Source organism: Sus scrofa, chromosome 15 (assembly GCF_000003025.6).
Source record: "Sus scrofa isolate TJ Tabasco breed Duroc chromosome 15, Sscrofa11.1, whole genome shotgun sequence".
NCBI classification, from domain to species: Eukaryota; Metazoa; Chordata; class Mammalia; order Artiodactyla; family Suidae; genus Sus; species Sus scrofa.
In genome coordinates this window covers 78820745-78838283 of record NC_010457.5, presented here as the reverse complement: position 1 = coordinate 78838283, position 17539 = coordinate 78820745, and the positions used below count along the sequence as shown (strand labels likewise).

At 42.9% G+C, this 17539-nt stretch overlaps 1 protein-coding gene across 1 annotated transcript in view; it reads right to left on the bottom strand.

Annotated features, from left to right (window-relative positions):
- The window catches only part of RAPGEF4 (Rap guanine nucleotide exchange factor 4), a 321221-nt gene that overhangs the window by 256207 nt on the left and 47475 nt on the right, over positions 1 to 17539 (bottom strand). The window contains 2 exon segments of the mRNA XM_021075197.1: positions 11653 to 11741; positions 15450 to 15592. Of these exon segments, the coding sequence (XP_020930856.1) occupies positions 11653 to 11741; positions 15450 to 15592 (232 nt within the window).

The following is a 17539-nucleotide window of genomic DNA, read 5'->3' as shown; positions in this document are numbered from 1 at the left end:
GCCAGGCACAGGGCCAGGTGTCCTGATATGTCTCATGAATGCCCCACAACAGTTACAGACAATAATGTATTTAAGTGCTTTGCACAATGCCTACTCAAAAGAAATGCTTAATAAGTTGTGGATAGTCTTAACCAGCGGTAATATTAAAACAATCCCGCAACACTAAAATTACTGCTATTTTACAGGTTGAGGAAAATCAGGCTGAAAGATGTGCAATCATTTGCCTGAAGCATGGCTAACAAGAGTTGAGACTAGAAACTTGTCAGTCTAATTACCTCCCATATATTTAGATGAATTTTTACATGAAATTTAAGTATCTCTTTGCAAGGCTCAGTAGGAAAATGGATCAATCTGATTGATTAAACTATTAATTTAATCCACCCAGGTTCTTTTTTCAATCAGCCAATTTATAGATTTATTGAATACCTAACACCACCAAATCACCAGGAAAATATCAAACATTTGGCATTTCTCCCCCTCTAACCCTCGTTCCAATAATGAGGGCCACCTGACCCTCATCTAGAGGATCAATCCATTCCTGGCTGGGGCGCCAATCCTTTAACTCACCCAGATGAAATGTAAGTGATCGAAGCCAGAAACGAAGAATCTGCATTTCTGCTTTTCCAACTCTGATCCCATGTTCCAGTCCTAATAACAGAGTTCCTACCTCAGTTGGAGAAACTGGGTTTCTGTCTTTCTGCATCTCGATGTCCTGATAATTCACCCGGTAACCTAATTCTTTTCAAAGTAGCCGACTGCCTTGTTCTGACAGCCCTCCCCGGCTCCTCTCTGGCATCCTTCTGATAGCAGCCCTCTTTGTCAGCCTGCTCTGGCCACCACCTCCATCACTGGGCCTGCTTTCTGCCTCCTTGCCCAGCATTTTAGACCTGCCAGCCCTCCCCATGGGAGCCCTACTGCTCCAGTATTCAGCTTCCTCCCCATCTCTTGCCCAGCACTGCCAGAACATGCCCTCTAGATGGCGCCCACCTCCACCATGGGCAGCCCCCAACTTCCATGATTCTCCTCCTGCCCAGCTAGGTACCAACTGAAGTCACAAACAACATCTTGGTACGATATGTGTTTCAGTGGAATAGGTGGGGTCTGGTTAACTCCACTTATAAAAATTGCTATTAGCTAAATTAACAAAGATGACAACAATCCAGCCCTGATGGAAGGCAGGGCTCATCGGGCAAAGGACACACAGCTGGAGATGCCGGAGTCCGCACACTCCATGCAGAGCAGGAAAATCCCCTGGAGGCAGCACAGGGAGAAGAGCATGTGCCTTGTAAACCTAGATTCGAAACTCATCTCTGCCAACTACAAATGCTTTGGGTAGAATGCTCCAAGAAGCCTCAGTATCCTCATTTGCAAAACAGGCTCAATTGTTCTCAGAAGACCATGGCAGAATTCGGTAGAAAAATAAGTAGTCCTATATGGTTCCTGGCACACAGTAGGTGCTCCATTAAAAAACGGAAAAGCTTTCTTTTGTCTTTTTGTCTTATTAGGGCTGCACCCACGGCATATGGAGGTTCCCGGGCTAGGAGTAGAACTGGAGCTATAGCTGCTGGCCTACACCAGAGCCACAGCAACAACAGATCAGAGCTGCGCCATGCGACCTACACCACAGCTCATGGCAACACCAGATCCTTAACCCACTGAGCGAGGCAGGAATCGAACCCGAAACCTCATGGCCCCTAGTCAGATTCGTCTCTGCTCAGCCACGACGGGAACTCTGAAAAATGGAAAAGATTTCTGACTTGACCTATAATGTATATAAAATATGGCTATCTACATTTCTAGAAAGCAAATTATATCTTTTCCGCTATTTAAGTAACAGAGAATCTCTTATTCATTTGGTGTTAATCTCCAATTGATGGCTTTTCAACACTTAAATTCCGAGTTTCTCTGTCCCCCAGTCTGGATGTCAAGTGGTTTGAATGATCTGCAAAACACTTCAGCTCTCTGGGGGAGCCTGTATTCAAAGGAACCCATCTGATGAATCCTGCTGTAAATCAAAGAATCCTTTTGTACTGCAACTCATGACCCCTTAATTTCTCTGCTTTGTACGTATGTCTGGATTACAGGATACTGGATTTTCTTAAAGCAGGCATTCTGGTTTGAGGCATTTTATATGTTTCACTATAAACATAACTACAGTATGAAGACAGGTGATGGTATTAAAGCCCATGGTTATGAGTCACTGATATCCAAGCTCAAAACACAGTCCTTGTCAATAATGTCGATAAGCAGCCACAGAAGAACCATTTACAGAAGTTAGACATTCTGATGAAATTTAAAAACAGTAAAATAGACAGAAGAAGTCTCAGTGATGAATACAAGATTTTTTTCTGATTGTCCCTTCAAGGGGTATCATTTTTATTATGCATATTTAACTCACTTCCATATGAATGGCTCAAGAAGAGTTCATTGTCTCACTGTGTATTTGTTTTGGATACATATTTGTTAACATCAAGAAACAAATGGGCACTGGGAACTATATCTAGTCACTTGTAATGGAGCATGATGGGGGATAATGTGAGAAAAAGAATGTATTCATGTATGTGTGACTGGGTCACAGTGCTGTACAGTAGAAAATTGACAGAACACTGTGAACCAACTATAAGGGAAAAATAAAAGTCATTTTAAAAAAACCAAATGTGTCCTTTAAGTGTGTGGATCCTGAAACAAAGTTTTACAAAGCAAATATTGTTACCCTTTTTTATTTTAGGCCTACAGGCAAGACTTGCCATTAAGTTTGGGAATGCCTGGGTTTCTTTCATGAGCTTGAATTTAGTCCTGGAATTTACCAAGTACTCTAAGTCCTTTTAGGAAATAAAAACTTGATGGAATCTAATCTCTGAATTTGTCAAGGTATTATACAGTCTGAAGAATTTATTGCCAAGCAGGAAGGCAAAATACTTCTAAGACAAATGTGTTTTTTTCCCTAACAAACAGCAAAGACAAAGTCTGTGACTTTGAGAGCATGTCTCTGGCATCAGCATTAGACACAGCTTAACAAGATCAGACAAGCTGGCTGTGGGAAGGTTCAATGAGAATGGCCTAGCATTAGCATTCTGATAGCTGGATCAGGGAGGGCAGTCCCCTGTCAGCGGAGAGCAAGTCTGTCCTGTGGCTCTGTGACAGTGGCTAGGTGTACCCCCACCCAATCTGAGACTGACATGGGCAACAAAACTAAATACAGTACACGGATGCCCCATGCAGGATGCTAAATAAACTCCCATCAGATCCTGACAGAGGGGTTACCTGAGCACAGACAAGTAGTAAGAGACTGTGAACTGGAGACGGGCATCTGCCATGTGCCTCTGCAAGGACTGAAGTAGGAGTCACTGCAGCTGCCAACCCTCACCAGCTCATGGTCAAGATCAGGAGTGGGGCACTCTGTGCTCTGGGAAAACTGGCAGCACAGGTCTTCAGATAGATATATTCAGGAGAGGATATTATGAGCTCAGTTCTTGTCATCTCTTCATAACTAGAAAAGTACTAAAAGCTTTCATGGTGACACCTGCTTCCCATGACCAGCATCAGCAGCCACCGTCTGTAAAATGTGTGCTGGCTGCAGGTACTTCTCCCTTCGCCAAAAATCACATACAGACCAACAATTCCCCCACCGCATCTTTAGAACGGCTTTTCAGACCTATCTGAAATGCCGCCTCCTGGACTACACTCCTCATTTTGCCCCAAATAAAAGTTAACTCTCAACTTTTAGGTTATGCATATTTTTCAAGTTGACAAGATGAAGAGAAGAACCGTGGGCGTGGTACCTTTCCCGTTGTACTGTCTCAATAAATGGGTTCAGAAAAATGTTTCCTAATGAACAGCGAAGTTCCATGTCTGAAGATAATGGGGTGAAATGAGAATGAACCCAGGAATCAGACAGGCAACAAGACAAAGATGGGGAAGATAGAGAAGACCATCTTTGAGAAAAACAGCTTTGTTGAAGAGACAGAGGGTTTGGAAAAGAAAATAAAATAAAGGCCTATTTTACTTGGAGGGGAGAATCTGTAAGAGATCATTTTCCAAAATGTGCTTAAAAATTACCAGAGAACTTTATAGATATGGATGAGAGAATAAATAAATAACCAAAGCCAATCACAGCCCCCTTCTCTGATCCTATGAAATGGCTGAACAATACTGTTAAACTCTTGCCATCTCTAATACCAAGAGCATTTCCTGCTTTTTCTATTCTAGCACTGCCCTCTTGTGATAAAAGGACAACATTACAACCAACAGCATTCCACTCTAGGCGACCAACTCTTCCTTCTCAAAATAGAAATAAAAAAGCACAGGAGTTCCCCTTTGGGCTCAGTGGTAACTGAACCCAACTAGTAGGGTGGTATTGCTGTGGCTGTTGCGGAAGGCCAGCAGCTGCAGCTCCAAGTGGACCCCTAGTCTGGGAACTTCCTGCCGCACATGTGGCCCTAAAAAGGAAAAAAAAAAAGAAAAAAAAAAAGGAAGAAGCAGCACAGAACCCCTACTCTTTCCTAAGCTTCATACTAAGTATATACATTAACTCACTTAAGGTAGAAACTATTATGCCCAATTTATAGCTACTCTGACTTGCTTAAGGTCACAGCAATTAAGAGCCTCTGAGGATTTCAAAAGGTCTGATTTAAATCATTGTACATTGCACTAGATAAATATTAACAACCTAAAGAAGCATCTGTTGCAGAGTTGTAGAGGTTTTAATGAATAAAACTTGCCCTATTTTGCAGTATGAACTTCTATTTACTCTGCAGCCATCGGAAACGCTGCTTTCATGTGACTGGGAAAATGTTAAATATTTTCGGTGTAAAGATTATTTTAAAACCTTCTTGACTCTTAGGATTTAAATATTTACCATGTCAAACAGGCCCTTCACACATAAAAGCTGCGGAGAAAAGCAGGACCTTGTCCCTCACACATACACACACACAGTTGAGCACCTATTACCACTCACCAGGGCGTTTATGTCCTAATCCTTCTGCCAAATGTGAAATCAAGGGCTGTTTTTGCTATGATGTCGGGCATCAGTGTATCCAAGGAGTAAAGAAGGAACCGTGCTCCGAGACCACAGAGGTGCGTACTGGCGTGCCCGGGGCAAGCAGCCTTTGTATTTGTAGACTCTCCAGGAAGTCCCAGGCAAACAGTCACACGTGTGGGCTGTGGCCAAGCACGGCACGGGCAGAGCCCTGGATTGGGGAAGGAATCAGGGTGATTTCCAGCTCTGTGGGTTACCCCTGTGTCACCTTGAGTAGACAACTCATTCACCTGTGACTAAGCAAGATACAGTACAGCTGGGTCCACTTAATAGGGTGGCACAAACAAGAGTGCAAGTAAAATGCTTTACAAATGATGAAATTTCATAAAACTCTGCTTGCTGGACAGCACCAATGAGAAATAACACTGACCCTCTACCTAGGGTCTAAAGAATCTACCAAAGAAGAACCTACCAAACCAATCACAGAGAGAAAGAAGTGTGTTTTCCCACCGTAGGGAGCAGAAAAGTATAAAGCAAGGATGGGAAGGCGGAAAAAGAAATATATGGAAACAGGTAGGAAGGTAACATGAATTTATGAGCCAAATAAAATATTTCTGTTCTATGTATTCTTGGAAGTTATATATAGCTATATCTTCCTATTATGTAAAATAAAAAACTCCATCTGTAAAGGGTTTCCTTCCGTATGAGTTTCTTATTTCAATCAACAGCATCACCATCCACCTTCACTCTGTCCCTTCCCCTTCACATCCTCTGGATGGCACCTGTACCACCACAATGGTCAAGAACTTGAGCCCTAGAATCCCAAAGAACTGTCTCTGGCACCTCAAGGCTGTTATTGAGCACCTAACCTGTAAAATAGACTAATGATAGCAATGAATGGGAGAGAGCAGTGAAATAAAACTTATATAAAATGCTTTGCATAACGCTGCCTGTAGTGGGCGCTCTGTTACCATTAGCTGTCCAGCCCTTAACTCACCATTGTAGCTCAGCTAAAACCCCACTAAGGAACAGAAACTCAGAGATAAGTCTGGAAATTTATCACCACCATCTCTGACTTCTGACTCTCAGATGAGAAGAGAGGCATGCAGGGCAGGGTGAGGCTTGAGGAAAGAAAACGGAAGGGCAGGCTAGCAAGAAATGCTGCTCCAACCACTTTTGAAGATTTGACTCTTACGCTGTTGTTACATTTCTCTTTCCTTAATTCTCTTAGTCTCTTTTACATTTTCTTCTTTATCTTTTACTGCCCCCAGCCATAAATCTTTTTTGTGTGTAAGCAGGAGGAGAACATGAAATTTGGAATGTCTTGAATGTGAATTCAAATCTCTCTCTCTCTTTTTTTTTTTTTTCCTTTCTCTTTTTAGGGCCACACCTGCAGCATATGGAAGTTCCTAGGCTAGGGATCCAGTCGGAGCTGCAGCTGCTGGCCTATGCCACAGCCAGAGCAATGCAAGATACTGGCTACATCTGTAATCTACACCACAGCTCACAGCAAACATTGGATCCTTAACCCACTGAGCGAGGCCAGGGATCGAACCCGATCCTCATGGAAACTAGTCAGGTTCATTAACTGCTGAGCCACAACGGGAACTCCCGTGAATTCAAATCTTAATTTAGCCACGCATATTGTGTGGCCCCAGGAAATTTATACCTAAAGTCAATGAGCCTTGTTTTCAAGCCCCTATAAAATAAGACATGAATAACTAAAGATGAAGTCAGTTAATATCCATGGAAGCCCTAGCACAATGTGACACGTGAAGGCACTCAGCAAGCTGTTGCTGGTCTCTAGGAATTTCAGGGCTTTTCTTGCTTCTTCTCCCAAGGTCCACAACTTCCCATTTTGCTTCCTCTGATAGAGGCATATGATGGTTAATTTTATGGGTCAACTTGGCTAGACCATGGTAACCAGTTGTTTAGTTAAACAGTCTATATTTTGCTGTAAAAGCATTTTTTAGATGTGGTTAATATTTACAATTGGTAGACTTTAAGGAAAGCAGGTTACCCTCCATAACCTGGGTGGGCCTCACCTCATCAATTCAAAGCCTCAGGAGCAATGTGGTCTCCTTGAGGTTTCCCAAAGAAGGATTTCTGCTCCCAGACGGCAACACAGAAATTTTCCCTGTGTTTCTAGCTTTCAGATTCGAGACGAAAGCATCAGCTTTCACCTGAATCTCCAGCCTGCCAGCTTGCCCTAGAGATTTCAAATTTAGCAGCCTCCACAATCACACAAGCCAATTTCTTTTTTCTTTTTCTTTTTTTTGTCTTTTTGCCATTTCTAGGGCAGCTCCCATGGCATATGGAGGTTCCCAGGCTAGGGGTCTAATTGGAGCTGTAGCCACTGGCCTACACCACAGCCACAGCAATGCCAGATCCAAGCCACTTCTGCAACCTACACCACAGCTCACGGCAATGCTGGATCCTTAACCCACTGAGCAAGGCCAGGAATCGAACCCGAAACCGCTTGGTTCCTAGTGGGATTCGTTAACCACTGAGCCACGACGGGAACTCCAAGCCAATTTCTTAAAAGAAAAAATACCTCCTGTTGGTCTTGTTTTCTGGAGAACCCTGATCTATATAGGGTCCTACCCTGATCGACTAAACCATTGTCCTGATTTCGCCGCAACGCTAATGGGCAGAGACCCAGAGTGCATTACAAGTCCAGAGTCCATTATAAGTCCAGTAAAAATGGCGTTTCTGTTTCTCGCTTTTAACAGCCTGCCATGGAAGGAGGTTCAGCTACCTGGCTCATTCTGCCTAGCGTCTTCCTCCCAGGTGGCTGGAACCCTGTCATACCCATCAGAACCGGCTGGAAGGCTGGGCCCTCTGTCTACCTCAGTCTCCTCTCTGGAGGCATTGTGGATGTAGGGAGCGAATGTGTTTTCTCTTCCTTACTTCTTAGTGACTCTACAAATCAGTTCATAAAACTCTGGTTGGACATGACGGGGTGAAGTACACACAGATGGCAGTAAGAATAAATATTATTAGCTTTTTTGATGTAAAGTTAATAATTCCTAACAAAGTAAGAGAAGACTAAGCCCAGCTTAGGAAAGTTCTCTGCATTGGGTGTGAGGTCAAAACCACAGCTAAAATCTAAAGGTAAAAGTTTACTTAATTATTTTTAAAACCCACAGCTAATCACGAAGTGATGCTTGGCTATTCTTGGCTAGCACCCCACGGTGAGAGAGAATTGGTCCAGGACAATACTCCAGGAGCGCCTGGCCAAATACTATTTTAATACCATCAAAATCTCATGCCGGCTGGTAACATCTGAGGTGTCAGCACATCACTGCTGATGTTACTTATCAACCTCTAAGAACATCTGCTCTGCCTTTTTTTAATTCTTCTTTCCTCATCTCGCTTCTCTGCTTTTCTTTCTTCTTCACCTTTCTCCTGCCTAATTCTCACCTTCCTTCCCTTCCCTCTCTTTCCTCACCTTTCTCTTTTCAGCTTCCCCCGCCTCCCCATCAGTACTTATCCAGGACCACACAGAGGAGGAAGGAGAAGCATCCTCTTCTAGACCCTGTCCCTGCACACAACCATCAGGTGAGCCCAGGTTAAGGTAAGCTTTGGGCACGGCTCTGAGTAAGGAGGGCCAGAGAGTGCCCATCAGGGCAGCAGTCTGCAGTACAAAGTGTGCAGAGATAAGGGATAGAGGGTAAGCTGAGAGGATGAGAAACAGCCAGAGAGAGGGAAACTGCATACTTCATTGTGTTTCATTTTTTTTTTTTCTTCTTAGGACCGCACCTGCAGCATATAGAGGTTCCCAGCCTAGGGGTCGGATCAGAGCTGCAGCTGCCAGCCTATGCCACAGCCACAGCAACTCAGGATCCGAGCCACATCTGTGATCTACACCATAGCTCACCGCAACACCAGATTCCGAACCCACTAAGCAAGGCCAGGGATGGAACCTGTATCCTCATGGATATCAGTCGGGTTTGTTATGGCTGAGCCATGACAGGAATTCCTTCACTGTGTTTCTTTTGAGTCCAACAGGCCAGAGCATCGGCTGAGAGCCTACGTTCAGGTACCTAACTGCTTGGGTCTTAACCTTGGTTTCCCTAATTTCTAGATACATTACTGGGAGCAAATTAGTTAACCACTTGAGGCCTTAGTTTCCTCATCTGTGAAATGAAACACTAATATGACCTACCTTATAGGGTTATTGTGGGGATTAAAGGAATAAATAAATACCTGCCTTTTAAGTACCTAGAACACTGCTTAGCACATAGCAAATATCCAAGAATTGCTAGTTTTTCTCAGTCCCCTTGGGAAACTAAGGCAGCTTTCAAGAATCAAAGGCACTTCTCCCTGAAATCCAAGAGGAAACTGGCTCCATGAGATCATCAGGACCGTCAGGACCAGCAGGCACAGACTCCAGGCAGTTTCTAATGGAACTTTCCATGATGGATGCATGGCAAGGGTATATTATCAGTTAAGTAGGGCTCAGGCACTGGCCTGAGACCCTACCCACCCATGACAATGGGTGTAACACAACTAAACTCCAAACTCCAAATGTCCACTTACCAACAATCCATGTGTTAGATGGTAACTGCCCAGAATTCCAATATGCACTCAAGTTCCTACAAAATTTAAACCTCAAATTGAGTATGCCGTACATGTTTCTCACATGTGAAGTGTGCTACATATGAAAATGGCTCAGAAGCACTGTCTTAAATGTGGTACCCGGCTGGAGATTATTCGTCCTTTCACTGATTCTGGGATTTCTTCTTAATATTTCTTTCTGATTCTATAGTTGGCCAGTTCTCTTCCTTCAGTTTCTATGTGACTTCTGAATATGCCAATGTAAGACATGGAACATTCTCATACTGAAGCGGGACGGTGGCCTCTAGAGGGGCTCCTTCTGTGATGAGAGGCTCTTGGCTCTAATTAAGAAGGTTCTATACATTTAGGCCACATGGAATAATGACAGAGCAAGGGCCACTGCAGATGTAAAAGGAGACTCTGGGTCCAATTTTAAATTCACAAATGTTACAGTGGGGGCAGGAAGAATATGAGCTTTATCCACTAGGATGCCGAGCTCCTCAGAGGTGACTAATGAGGGAAGCTGATAATGCACTTCAGAAAAAAAGTACCGGAGTTCCCGTCGTGGCGCAGCGGAAACGAATCCAACTAGGAACCATGAGGTTGCAGGTTCGATCCTTGGCCTCGATCAGTGGGTTAAGGATCCAGTGTTGCCGTGAGCTGTGGTGTAGGTTGAAGACGCGGCTTGGATCCGGCATTGCTGTGGCTGTGGTGTAGGCTGGCAGCTACAGCTCCAATTGGACCCCTAGCCTGGGAACCTCCATATGCCGCAGGTGCGGCCATAAAAGACAAAAGACAAAAAAAAAAAAGAAAAAAAAAGAGAGAGAGAGAGAAAAGACAAAAAGTAGAATTGGCCCTCCCTCATTTGACAAGATGAGGCAGAGAAACAGTGAGCGATTTTCAGGGGACTGCACTGACCAGGTCTCCTCTGCATGGCTGGAGCTCCTGAAAGGCTGACAAGGCATCACTTCTAGGACGAAGAAACACTGGGAAACCAGGTAGAAGAGGACCTTGGAAGACTTGCTTCTCCTTCCCCTTTGCTCATGTTTCTATGCAACAGAAGCTTCTCACTGCAATGGACTTGTCTGCATATTCCCAATAGACAGCAAACTCCTGGAGGGCAGGCATTTCATGTCCCCACACTTGGCACCATACTCAAATCATGGAAGACATTACTATAAATGTTTCTTGAGTAACTTTGTTTTTGGGTTTTTGTTTTGTTTTGTTTTGTTTGTCTTTTTATGGCTGCACCCATGGCATGTGGAAATTCCCAGGCTACGGGTCAAATTGGAGCTACAGATGCCAACCTACGCCACAGCCACAGCAATGCGAGGTCAAGTATCGAAACTGCATCTGCATCCTCAAGGATATTAGTCAGGTTTGTTACCTCTAAGCCATGATGGGAACTCCTAAGAGTTTCTTGAGTAACTTAATAAAGGAATTCAACAAATATTTGCTGAGGGCCTTACTATGGGGAAAAGAAAATGGGCTTGAAAGTGTAATTTAAAAAACAAAAACAAAAAACTTTTTTTTTTTTTCTTTTCAGCGCTACACCTGCAGCATATGGAAGTTCCCAAGCTGGGGACTGAATCAGAGCAGCAGCTGCCAGCCTACATCACAGCCACAGCAACACCAGATCCTTAACTCAATGAGCAAGGCCAGGGATCAAATCTGAATCCTCATGGACACTAGTTGGGTTCTTAACCTGAGCCACAATAGGAACTCCTTGAAAGGGTAACTTATTTATTTATTTAAAAAAAATTTTTTTTGGTCTTTTTAGGGCCCCACCTGCGGCATATGGAGGTTCCCAGGCTAGAGGTCGAATTGGAGCTGTAGCCGCTGGCCTACACCACAGCCACAGCAACGCGGAATCCGAGCCACATCTGCAACCTACACCACAGCTCACGGCAACGCCGGATCCTTAACCCACTGAGCAAGGCCAGGGATCTAACCCGCAACCTCATGGTTCCTAGTCGGATTCCTTAACCCACTGAGCCATGATGGGAACTCTGAAAGTGTAATTTTGATGGCTTACAAGACATAGGAATAATGTTATCTTTAAATAATCATAATAAATCTTACTTTAAGAAAAAAAAAGAGAATAAGGATCTTACCTGGTGACTGCTGGTCTCAGAAACTTTAACATCCAAAGACCCTGCCAGGACAGCATACCAGTTGGTTCCGATATCACCCTGGCGAAATACTGAAAAAGAAACAGTCATGTAAATAGACCAAATATAAGTTGGTTTTACTGTGTAACCAGACAGTTTCTCACTGGTTATTGTAAGCCCAACTTGGACTTCTGTGAGCTTACCAATCTTCCTCTCTGTTCCCACCAGAACACGCCATAATTTTCTTTCCCTCTTCTGTCAACAAAGCTATCTCCTCCTTACTCAACATTCCATAAAGTAGAACTCTATTAAAACAGAACTCTTCCATGTTTACAGAGCAGTAATCAGGAATGATAAACCTAAATGCTATAAGTTCCTTTGAATGTATGAAGAATTGCCTGGTATTCTCTGTAATTTATCTTAAATCCACTTCATTGGATTGTGATTCTTAGAAAATTATTACTCTAGATGGGATACATATTAAGATTATGTGACTCAACAAAACCAGCCCCGATTTTCCAAATATAATTAAAATAAAAGCAACGTATTTCTAGAATAGTTTCTCCTTTTAAGCTAACCAATGAATAAGAAAAATAAAATCTGCTTTAAATTTATTACTGTACTATCATTTTCCATTTTCTTATTTGTTTTACAAATTTACTGCTTTTAGGCATTACAGATACTCTTTAGAAATGATTCTCATCAGAAATTTCTGAACTAATTTTGCTTTCCTTTTGTATTCTCTAAGAGAAAACATTTATTTGGAGAGAACCTTAGTTCCCACATCCAAGTTAAGACCATAGTTTGGGAAGTCATTCTGAAACACTGGTTCAAAAATCTCATACAAACCCAAATATCTTTTTAAATATCCCAGCTAAATAACTAGATGGAATGATCTAATACTCTCAAATTCTTTTCAAAGAGTCAGAAGTCAAGTGGCTCAATGAAAAATTACATGACGACTCAGTGGGACAGTTGAGTTCTGGCAAAGCCAGTGTTCAGTGCATAAGAGAAAGCTTCTGGGAGCCGTAATTAATGATGACAAGCTGTTCTAAACTCTCTGACTAAGACATGCTGTGGAAAGGCAAGAACAACAATGGCATCTTACCAAGAGCAAGATAAGCTTAGGATGGGGGGTTGATGCCTTGATGGCTGGCCTCTCCAGTAACTCTGCTATTCCTAGCCTTTGAAAGTGACTTATTTCAGAGGTAGGGCTTTGCTTTCATTAACTTCTTGGCCCCTCAAAGACACCATCATTTGCCAATCAAATTCACATTACATATCAATAGATTCATTTTGAAAATGGCTTTAAGAAATAGAAAAGAGTCTCCTCTCTGAAAGAATGAAGTTCCTGATAACAGTAAGAATAAAAAACACTGGTTTCGTAGACTTGTGGTTGCCAAGTGGGTGGGGGGAGAGAGTGGGATGGACTGGGAGTTTGGGGTTAGTAGATGTAAACTATCCCATTTAGAATGGATAAGCAATGAGGTCCTACTGTATAGCCCAGGGAACTATATCCAGTCTCTTAGGATAGGCCATGATAGAAGATAATATAAGAAGATAATATAAGAAAGGAATTGACATATAGGTCAATTTGCTGTACAGCAGAAATTGGCACAACACTAAATAAACTATACTTTATTTTATTATTATTATTATTTTTGTCTTTTTGCCTTTTCTAGGGCCGTTCCTGTGGCAAATGGAAGTTCACAGACTAGGGGTCTAATCGGAGCTGTAGCCACCGGCCTGTGCCAGAGCCACAGCAACGCGGGATCCGAGCCATGTCTGTAACCTACACCACAGCTCATGACAACACCGGATCCTTAACCCACTGAGCAAGGCCAGGGATCAAACCCACCACCTCACGGTTCCTAGTCGGATTTGTTAACCACTGAGCCATGACGGTAACTCCAAAATCAACTATATTTTAATAAAAATAAAACAAAAAGAAAATATCGGTTTGAAAACAATACGTACGGGTAATTTTTAAAATAGAAGTGTGACTGTTTTTGCATGTGTGCATATAGGAAAACACCTTAAAGGACACACAAAAGGATGTTAACAGCAATGTCTGGATTTGGAGACTGCACCTGATTTTCGTCTTGTCTTCTACATTTTCTACAATGATGTTGTGACAGACCCTGTTAGTTTCCCACTCAGAAACATGCTCTCCCTTCCTCCGATTTAACTAAACATGGATTTTATACAAGTTCCCAACCTCCTCCACAAGGCCAAGGGCTCAGAGCATATGCGTTTCTTTCCCAGCTCCACTGGGGTAACCATGCTTGGTCTAAATCATGCTTATCCCATGATCTTTGCCAGTGACTAGTTTAAACATGGGTACATGGCCAATGAAACAATACAGGAAGTCTTCTGGGGGACTGCTGAAAAGAGACAGAAAGTAATCTTTCAGCAGGAAGGTTTTGTATCAGCATGCAATGCCTCCAACTGCTGTAGCTAGCAGTCTCAGAATGACAGGGGACAAATCTGAGTACAAAAGCCAACACCTGAGAAACAAATATACCAAAAAAAAAAAAAAAAAGGGCTGCTGAGTCACTTAATCAACCAACCCTGAAGCCATCCTACCTCAGGACAGCTTATACTTGAGCAACTGATTCTCCTTCCTTGCCTGAGTTATTATTCAAGCCAGTTGGATGGGAATTTTCCATTACTGCAGCATGAAGATCCTAACAGATGGAACAGCATCACTTTTTTAATGAGAAAACATTTTTTTTGGCCTTTTATTTTTTTAGGGCCACACCCATGGCATATGGAGGTTCCCAGGCTAGGGGTGGAATTGGAGCTGTAGCTGCCGGCCTACGCCACAGCCACAGCAACACCAGATCGGAGCTGCGTCTGCAACCTATACCAAAACTCAAAGCAACACTGGATCCTTAACCCACTGAGCGAGGCCAGGGATCAAACCTGCGTCCTCATGGATGCTAGTCAGATTCATTTCCACTGAGCCACAACGGGAACTCCCCAAGAACACATTTTTAAACGCAGTTGTTACTAAAATACTCTTCCTGCCCCTTGGTCACATCTAGAATAGACATTATCATTGAGGTAATTCAAAACATTACTATTGCAAATCATCAATGCTTTAATTTTTTCTTTTTTTGTCTTTTTGTCTTTTCTAGGGCAGTACCCGAGGCATATGGAGGTTCCCAGGCTAGGGGTCTAATCAGAGCTGTAGCCCCGGCCTACACCACAGCCACAGCACTGCAAGATCCGAGCCATGTCTGTGACCTATACCACAGCTCACGGCAACGCTGGATCCTTAACCCACTGAGCGAGGCCAGGGAATCGAACCCAAAACCCCATGGTTCATAGTCAGATTCACCAACCACTGAGCCATGATGGGAACTCCTCAATGCTTTAATTTTAAAAACTACTATTATCATTAGTTAAGAGATCTTTTATCTTTATTTAATATCCTACTGGCTTACATATTCTTGGGTTACAGAAAATAACCACATATTAGAATTTCTAAAAATAAACAAAAAATAAATAAATAAATAAAAAGAATTTCTAAGGATACTGCTGAATATATAAATCAGTACCTCTTCCAGCTCCACCTGGAAAGTAGGCAGCCCTGGAAGAAGCATTTAAATGCTGTAGACAAAAGGAGATGCCTACATGGGACGAATAAACAAAGGAAAGGGAAATGTCAACCTAACACCTTTGGTTGAAGCTCAAATATGTGGCTCATGGATACCCCACTTGCTATCCATTCCCACAGGATAATCACAAAGGAGCACAAACTTATACATGAAAACATTATATGTTGCGTTTCTTACATGTTATTCCTTTTTCCAGGTTCTCATAATAACCACATAAACAAATCTGATGAAGGAGATTTGGGTGAAATTTCTCAAAAGCTTTAACTTCTTTCAGCCTGGTGAAGATTATATCCACATCTTCACTGGATCGTTCCAACGGTCTATTAAGGGGAGAAAAGGCAAAAGCTACTCAGTAAGGACTTACTTGAGTCAACACACATTATTCTAATTATATTCAAATGTATGCAAATACCCCACTTGCAAGTATTTTATTGCAAATATTTATTCCCTATAGCCATTATAAATACTTTCAGGCCTTTGTTAACTATGCAACTTAAATCACAACTGCTGTAGATGGTGTGATATGGTGATTTATAATAAGAACTATAAAATAATAAATAAGAAACTGCCACTTGTAATTTCTTCTATTAGAGCCACAGGGGCATCTTTTATTATAGTATTTGATCTTTTATCCTCAGTTCCTGAAATGCTTAAGAACCATAGAGGTGAAAGGTACCAAGGCACCACAGCTGAGTTTATGTTAATGAGGTGACTTTTGGAAAATGCTCAGGTAAGCTAAGGATGGGTCTGGTTGCCAGGAGAACAATCTGTGATTAGAGGGTTGGCCCTTTCAGCCCCAGCCCCTGATGTGGGGGTAGAGGGGCTGGAGATTGAGTTCCGTCACCAATGGCCAATCAGTTTCATCAAGTATGCCTGAGTCATGAAACCTCCATGAAAATCCCTGAACTATGGTGTTCACAGAGCTTCTGGGTTGGTGAACTTGGAGGTGTGGGGAGAGTGGCAATGGGAGATGGCATGGAAGCTCTGGGACCCCTCCTATCCTTTGCCTCATCTCTTCTACTGGGCTGTTTCTGAGTTACACCCTTTTATTTATTTTTTATTTTTTTATTTTTTTGCTTTTTTTAGGGCCGCACCCATGGCATATAGAGGTTCCCAGGCTAGGCGTCTAATCGGAGCTGCAGCTGCCAGCCTACATCACAGCCACAGCCACACCAGATCTGAGGCACGTCTGCGACCTACACCACAGCTCATGACAACACCAGATCCTTATCCCATTGAGTGAGGCCAAGGATCGAACCTGCATCCTCATGGATCCTAGTCGGGATGGTTAACTGCTGAGCCATGAAGGGAACTCCTATTCCCTTTATAATACACCTAGTAAGTAACTGTTTTCCTGAGCTCTGTGAACAGCTCTTCCAAATTCACTGAACCCAAAGAGTGGTTTGTGCAAACTTCCAATTTATAGCTGGCTGGTCAGAGGCACAGGTAACAACTTGGACATGTGACTGGCATCTGAAGCACATGTATATGGTGATAGGGAGGCAGTTTTGTGGGACCAAGCCCTTAACTTGTGGGATCTGATGTGATCTCCAGGTAGATAGTGTCAGAACTAGGTTGAATTGCAGGACACCCAGCTGGTATCACAGAACTGCATAGTGTGTGAGTTTTCCCACACAGAAGTGTCAGGAGTATGGCAGTCATATGAGAGTAAAGGAAACACAGGAGGAGGAGTTCTACTTTCTTAAAATTGAGGTCACAAACACAAATCCCTGTGGGGGGCCCATCAGGTGAAGTAGAGTAAAAAGAGCCAGATATAAGGGGAAAAATCTCTACTATAAGAAAACAATGGTAGAAGCAAAGACAAATTAGAACTGATACTTGGCGCCTGCATTGACAATACTACTGAGGGGATGGTGGGGATCAGAGGTGGGACCGTCTACAGGGAGCAGACCTTATTTGGCTATTTTCCTTATCACTGGGCTTCTATGTTTGCAAACATGGACCCACATACTGTCATATCTTTCAGTTGTTCAAGGAAAGATATCTAGATATTTGTTCATATTTCTTTTTGGCCTCCCTGCGGCACATGGAGTTCCCAGGTCAGGGATCAGATCTGGGGGTGCAATTGCGACCTATGCTGCAGCTGTGGCAATGCCTGATCCTTTAACCCAGTGCAGCGGGCCAGGTATTGAACCTGTGTCCTGGTGTTGCAGAGACACTGCTGACCCCATTGCACCACAGCAAGAAGTTCTGTTCACATTTCCTTTTTTTTTTTTTTTTCTTTTCTAGGGCGCTCCGCGCATATG